The sequence below is a fragment of the Sturnira hondurensis genome, unplaced genomic scaffold (assembly GCF_014824575.4).
Source record: "Sturnira hondurensis isolate 20B ecotype Veracruz unplaced genomic scaffold, ASM1482457v3 Scaffold0018728, whole genome shotgun sequence".
Classification (NCBI taxonomy): domain Eukaryota; kingdom Metazoa; phylum Chordata; class Mammalia; order Chiroptera; family Phyllostomidae; genus Sturnira; species Sturnira hondurensis.
This window is the reverse complement of record NW_028091359.1, coordinates 18,694,973-18,701,514: the sequence shown is the minus strand read 5'-3', so window position 1 is coordinate 18,701,514 and position 6,542 is coordinate 18,694,973. Positions and strand designations below refer to the sequence as shown.

The window sequence follows — 6,542 nt, the reverse complement described above, 5'->3', positions numbered from 1 at the left end:
GTGACGTCACTGGTCGCCGCCGGCTCACTTTCGTGACGTAGTCCACGCTGTGGGGAAACATGGCTATTTTAGTGAACGGCGTGCGGTGGCCCATGCGACCGTTGCTGCGGGTGGCCCAGACTTGGGGCCTGGACGCTCGGCGCTGGGTCCGGGCGCTGCGGCGGAGCCCGGTGAAAGTGTTGTTTCCATCCGGACCGGCGGCGGCGGAACGGAAGCCCGGCCCGGGGAAGCAGCCCGGGAAGGACGCAGCCGAGGGCAGCCCCCACGCGCCGCGAGTGCAGCGGACGCCTCCGGCGCCCGCGTTTCGGCAGCCTAGCACTTGGGAAGAGTCCGGGCTTCGCTACGACAAGGCTTTACCTGGGGACAGAAGGCTGAGGTGTGTGTTCCCAAAGCTTGTGGGGCAGTCCTGTTTCTCTTCCCGCCTCGCTGCGGGACCTTAATCTCTGGATTTACTCTGGTGCCACCCGCTGGTTTTTGTTATGCCCGGAGGGCAGAATAAGTATCTCTTAGAATAAGTTTGTTTCTGTCTCTGTGTTTGTTGGAACTAAGTGTGTTTCCGTATCTGAGATGTTTGGTAACGACTAGTCTGTTTCCACCCACAGCACTGTAATGACCATAGTTAAGTCCAGGCCGTTTCGGGAAAAGCAGGGGAAGATCCTGCTGGAAGGTCGCAGGCTGATTGCAGACGCTCTCAAGGCTGGTGCTGTGCCCAAAGTTTTCTTCTTTAGCCGCGTGGAGTACCTGAAGGAGCTGCCCGTTGATAAGCTGAAAGGGGTCAGCCTCATTAAGGTGAAATTTGAGGATATCAAGGATTGGTCCGACCTAGTAACACCACAAGGAATAATGGGTCAGTGGTTATCGTGTGTCATGGAAGTAGACATCTGGGATTATTCGTTTACGTGTGTTAGGGTATCAGATTTTATTTCAACCAAGTTCAGAATGTTATTGCCTAACGTTTTCTTAAGCTATCCAGAAAAAGACATCAAATCTTTTCTAAATCATGCATCTTAGAGTATTTTAGTGGAAACTGAAGCCAGCATTTTGTCCTCATTTGTATTCTGGCTCTTTATTCCTCACACATTTTTTTTTAGGTCACTTATTCAACCCTTAATGTCCAACTAAAAATTAAGAAAATGCTTATCAAAATACTTAGCCATCCATTTCCTCGAAACCTCTGACAATGTGGTGATTGACTCCCATTTTCTGGAAGCAGGTCTGAGCAGTCAGCTGCAATTAACTGGCCTGGTTAGTCCATTGAATGGGAAACCTTGTCTTGGTTTGGTTGTATCTAACCAAGTTTATATAACTGTGATGTCTGTTAGCACTTAGAAAGTGTTTTCTAATTATGGAAAGACTAAATTCTTGAAACCTTTTGACATTGTAACTGAATGGCATTACATATAGAGGTTTCCCTTAGATAGTAAGCCACAGTTATCTTCAGGCAGAGCTGTCTTCAAGATTCTGGTGCTTAATCCGGGCCCATCATACCTGTGTATTCCCTGTGCCGGTGGGCTCGCTGTGCCGTTATTAGTTGGGAGAGAGAATTCTGGGGGCTGTCTCGGTTCTATAACCCAGCAAGTCACAGGAACCAGTGCCTGTGTGCGCAGAACTCTCCCCTAGGATGAGGACTTGGACTACTGAAGTTTCCCACCCACTCCGAGTGACTGCTCTTACCAGCTCCCCTGATCACTGTTCATGCTGCAGTGGAAGTGTCACTCAGTTTTACCATGCTTGCCACTTTGGGCGTGTTGCTGTGGCCGGCCCACCCAGCCCATGGTGCTGTGGCCAGTCCACCCTGGACTTCCATAGCCCCTTCTTCGCTATGACTGTTTTGGTGATATCAGGGCTTTTAAAAATACATTTTATTCAGCATGTCCTTATTGTGTCTTATTTCAAATTTGAGTAGGAGGGCAAACCTGTCAGACTTCTAAAATCCAATTCCGTGAGTGGGGCCTCAAGAAGTAGTGAGTTCTCGCTACTGCAGTTCAAGGAGAGGTTAAAGGATCTCTAAGGTTCCCAGCCCCACTGAATGCTCTGGTGGCTGTGACTCGTCGATGGAGAATCTTTTTACAGCACAGGTGCCTGTACCATTCCACTGCCCTCTCTGGTAGGGTAGGTACAGGCATTTGTGTGTTCCTGATGTGAATGAACTAGAATAACATGTGGGGAGGGCAGCTTGGCAGCATTAAGTAACATTAATTGTGCACACATACTGTTCATTTCACTTACAGGTGTTTTTCTTGGGGAAATATTTGGACATATGCATAGAGAGTCGTTCAGGGCTGTTTATAATGGACGAAACTGAAGATGGTCTAAATGTCAGCTGAGGAAGAGTTAAATGTGGCACATTTAAGTTACACAATAACACGTAGCAGTGAAAAGAATAAGGTAGCTCTGAACGCATTGACATGTTGAGTTCTCTAAGACATGTGATAGAGTTAGATAAGATTACAGACTAACACAGAGTAAGATTTCTTTTTGTGTAAAAGAATAAAAGCACCTATGTATGGGTGGCTGTACATATATGTGGGCAGCTGCATGGAACAGTTCTGAGAGAATAGGATATGGTCCAAGATTGATAGCAGTTATTTGGGGGATCGCCCTGTAGGACTTTATGTTCGAATTTCCATCGGAATGTATTCATATGATTAAGAATATAAAAAGTGATAAGTAAAGGAAAAGTCAGATTATCTCCCATGCCCACATTAGACAAGTGTACTCCCTGTTTTGTTTCCTCAGGGATTTTTGCCAGACCCGACCATGTTAAGATGACATTCCCAGAGACTCAGCTTCACCATTCACTGCCCTTGTTGCTGATTTGTGACAACCTCCGTGACCCTGGGAACCTGGGGACGATTCTGCGATCTGCTGCTGGGGCAGGCTGCAGCAAAGTCTTACTCACCAAAGGTAAGGCGCATGGGGCTACGTGGACTGGTGGCCGCTTGTAAGTGAGTTGGCCTTGTGGGCAGACACACATGGGTTTGAACCCTGGATCTGCCCTTACCAGTTACGTGTCTGTGGGCACATTTTGAGCGTCCCTTTCCACATCTGTAAAGTGGGTATACCAGCAATCTACCTGGTAGGGTTATTTTAAGGATTAAGTGACCCGATGCACATAAAATACTTAGCACCATACCTGGCATGTGGTGGGTGACTCAGTAAATGTTGATTATCTGTTAAAATTAGTTGTATACCTACTAGGTTATTAAAGAAAGAACTGCATTCAGGAAAAGAAATAGATACCAGTTTTAACACTTGGTTTCAAGTTTTTATTTAATAATCTTGAATTCCCAGATTCCTGGGTGTATGATATCTTTCTAACTCTTTGACGCTCTGAATCCTGTGAAAGGAATGATTTCAAAAGAGCACAATTGTGAAATTCTGATGTCGTCTTTAGCCTCGGAAGTCAGACACCCCACCACACAAATTAGCCTCATTACATTTCCTTTCTGTCTCAGTAGAAATAGGGGTTAGTAAGCTTGGTTCTAAACAGACTTGCCTAACAGCTGGGACAAGCCTAAAATGCCTATTTCAACTCGGGGGACGGGCATGTGGGAGGGGATTTTAAAATACTTCAGTGTCATTATGTTGTCCCCCAGAGAAAACCCTAAGCTCCTCATACCCAGTGTCCCCAGCTTCCTTTCAGTTGGTCCCTGCCTGCCTCTTGCCTCGTTTCCCACCACACCCACCCGTTGGTTTTCCTGACGCCCCGCACTCACAGTTCTGACTGGAGCACTCCTCCCCTTGCGGTGCTTCGTCCTCTGCTGGGGCCATTCTCGGACAGGGCCCTCCTGTCCTTCAAGGTCCAGCTCAGTGGTCAGTTCTCTGGGATGTTCTTCCTGATAGTCCTACTTTGTTGCCCTGTTCATGCTTCTTCTGTACCATGAGCTCCTTGGGGTCGGGGACTTCAGGGCCCTTCACATCCCCACAGTGTCTGGCAGATGTGTGTGGGGAATGTTGAAGGGATGAATGAGACCAGTTTCACACACAGGACTTCCTCCTAGTCCTTTGCTGGACGCTGCTGTAGTGGGGGAGGCAGAGGTGCCAGCAATCATGAAGGCTACAGGAGGGCTTTTTTTGCTTTAATTCCTGATTCCAGTTAAGCTGATTTACTCCATAATCCCTTTGTCTGGGAAGATTTGTAATTTTTTTAAGTTGTTTTTAATTTTTATTTAATTTTAATTTTTTTATTTTAGAGAGAAAGGAAGGAAGAGGGGGAGAGAGAAACATCAATTTGTTGTTCCGCTTAGTTATACTTTCATTGGTTGCTTCTTGTAGGTGCCCTGACCAGGGATCAAACCCACAACCTTGGTGTATCAGGATGATGCTCTGACCAGCTGAGTTGCCTGGCCAGGGTAGAAGGTCTCTAGTTTTAATTGGATTCTTTCTTCCATTTTCCAGGCTGTGTGGATGCCTGGGAGCCCAAAGTGCTGCGGGCAGGAATGGGGGCGCATTTCCAGGTGCCCATCATCAACAACCTGGACTGGGAGTCGGTACCCAGTTACCTGCCTCCCGAGACCCGTGTCTACGTGGCAGACAACAGTGGCCTTTATGCCCAGGCCCAGATATCTAAGAAAGCCAGTGACCATGGCTGGATGTGTGACCGACAACTCTCAAAGTTGCACAAATATGAGGAAGAGGAGGAGGAGGCGGTTCTAGAAACTGAAGCTGGTAAAGGTTGGCTCCCTGAACTTGAGGTCCAGAGTTACGACTTGGACTGGGCAGAGGCACCAGCAGCTGTGGTCATAGGGGGGGAGACCCATGGTGTGAGCCTGGAGTCCCTGCAGCTGGCTGAGAGCACCGGGGGCAAGCGGCTGCTGATCCCTGTCGTGCCAGGTGTGGACAGCCTAAATTCGGCCATGGCCGCCAGCATCCTGCTGTTCGAAGCGAAGAGACAGCTGCGGTTAAGGGCAGACCCTTAAGCAGAGACAGGAGTTGCCACTGAGAAGGGATGTGGAAGTCATCCTTCATTTGAGGTTGTCTCCAGCTAATGGTGGCTCCCCAGCAGGTAGGCACAGTGCTATTGGTTACTGGAAAGATAATTTCCCTTAAAGGATTTCTGCCTATTCTCAAAGATCAGAATTCTTCTGAGCTCTCCCATCTCCCCTGACTTTTATGTAGATGTAAAGGCCCCAGGTGAGGGCCCTCAGTAGCCAGCTGTTTTTGCGGCTTGACTGTGTCCGCCTCGGCAGTTGTTCGCTTAGGCCCTGACTTATAGCCACTGTGCACTGTAACTCGGTCCCCCCATTTCTGGTGAAGTGGCTTCTGGTAGAAGCAGCTGGGTCCATCAGGTAGAATGCATGCATACCCAGGTGGTATGCATTCTTAGCACCTCTGCAGGTGTCTTTTTTGAGGACTCTCCATTGAGGAAAGGACAACAGTTTTACAATCTTCAGCTTAACCCTGCACTCTCGGGAAAACTATACCCCTTTTACTCACTTCCGGAACACTTGGTTAAACCTAGTGACTGGAGTTACGTATGTTAAGCCTCTCTCCTGCACAGAGGAACAGAGCTGCTTAGGAAAATGCCAGCGTTCCTGGCTGCTTCGACAGCGGGAGGCCTAGGTTCTGAGGATGTGAACTTGAGACCCTTGGGCCCATAACACTGCAGCAGGACTCTCCTGTTCTGTCAAACCCCCAGGGAACAAGAGCTGGCCAGATCCTCACTTACCAGGGGCCAGCTGGGTGTCACCTGGAACATGAGGGTAGGTGCAGATAGTAATCACTGTGTTTTAAGTCACTGTGTGGAGGGCCGGCAGGACTGAGGTATGGGGCCTACTGCAAGCAGTGCCTTTGCAAGTGTGGAGAAGGTGGTAGGAGTCATGGACGACAAAGGACACCGTGGTGTCATCTTCCCGCGTCCCTTCTGTGCAGTGGTCAGGGTTCCTTGGGAGCCCTTCTGCTGCTCATCCCAGGGCGGCCGAGTTGCCGGCATGCCCGAGAGCAGCTGTGATTCCCCTTCTGTGGCTGCCCCAGGTCCTGGTTGAACTTCCTCTATCCCCAAGCAGCAGGGTGGAATTGCTTTGGCGTGTTTGAGGAGAGGGGTTTTTGCAGGAACAGTCTCTGGTTAGCCTATACTCTCCCAGGCTTATGGGCCAGAACTGCTGCTCTGCTGCCCGCCCCGCCCCCCGCCCCAGTCTGGGCCTGCCTAGGGCTCCATGCAAATGTCCCATGCAAGTGGCCCACAGATTGACCATCAGCTTTTAGATGGTAGATGAGCCCCTAAAGGCTGGGCCCAGTCTGCCGGCCACACTGCCCATCACACCAGCAGGCTAAGTCTGGAAGGCAGCCCAGAAAACTGACACTCTGCTGACATTTGGTCTTGGCACCTTGGCAACGTGCTCCAGAAACGAATCACGGAAAGGAAGGTGGTGCTCAGCATGAAACTAGCCCGCAGCTTCTGTCCCTGTGTCACTACTGTTCCTGCTGATTTTTGTTATAAAATAAAAATCAGTGAAAGAACAACAAACCCTAGACTTTGTCCTTGTTCAGAAAAACAACTGTAAAACAGCACCTCTGAGCCTATTTTATCCTGGTGGAAG

General features: G+C 49.1%; 1 protein-coding gene across 3 annotated transcripts; it reads left to right on the top strand.

The window, feature by feature from the left end:
• Positions 1-5,535, top strand: MRM3 (mitochondrial rRNA methyltransferase 3). 3 transcript variants are annotated; one of them, XM_037069840.1, is made up of 4 exons: positions 1-376; positions 603-847; positions 2,740-2,907; positions 4,402-5,535. In XM_037069840.1, exons 1-4 carry the CDS (start codon positions 60-62, stop codon positions 4,920-4,922), a joined length of 1,251 nt encoding a protein of 416 aa, XP_036925735.1. In that variant the 5' UTR covers positions 1-59; the 3' UTR covers positions 4,923-5,535. The 3 variants fall into 3 exon arrangements, with proteins under 3 accessions (XP_036925735.1, XP_036925737.1, XP_036925736.1); XM_037069842.1 differs by lacking the exon at positions 603-847 and having other exon boundaries at positions 294-376; XM_037069841.1 differs by lacking the exon at positions 1-376 and having other exon boundaries at positions 702-789.
• Positions 5,536-6,542: the final 1,007 nt, after the last annotated feature.

What these genes read in the sequence shown, in the direction of transcription:
- MRM3 (XM_037069840.1), top strand. Translation starts at nt 60, where the DNA reads ATGGCTATTTTAGTGAACGGCGTGCGGTGGCCCATGCGACCGTTGCTG. An exon ending in AACACCACAAGGAATAATGG is followed by an intron (nt 848 to 2,739) that starts GTCAGTGGTTAT and finishes TTGTTTCCTCAG; the next exon opens with GGATTTTTGCCAGACCCGAC. An exon ending in CAAAGTCTTACTCACCAAAG is followed by an intron (nt 2,908 to 4,401) that starts GTAAGGCGCATG and finishes TCCATTTTCCAG; the next exon opens with GCTGTGTGGATGCCTGGGAG.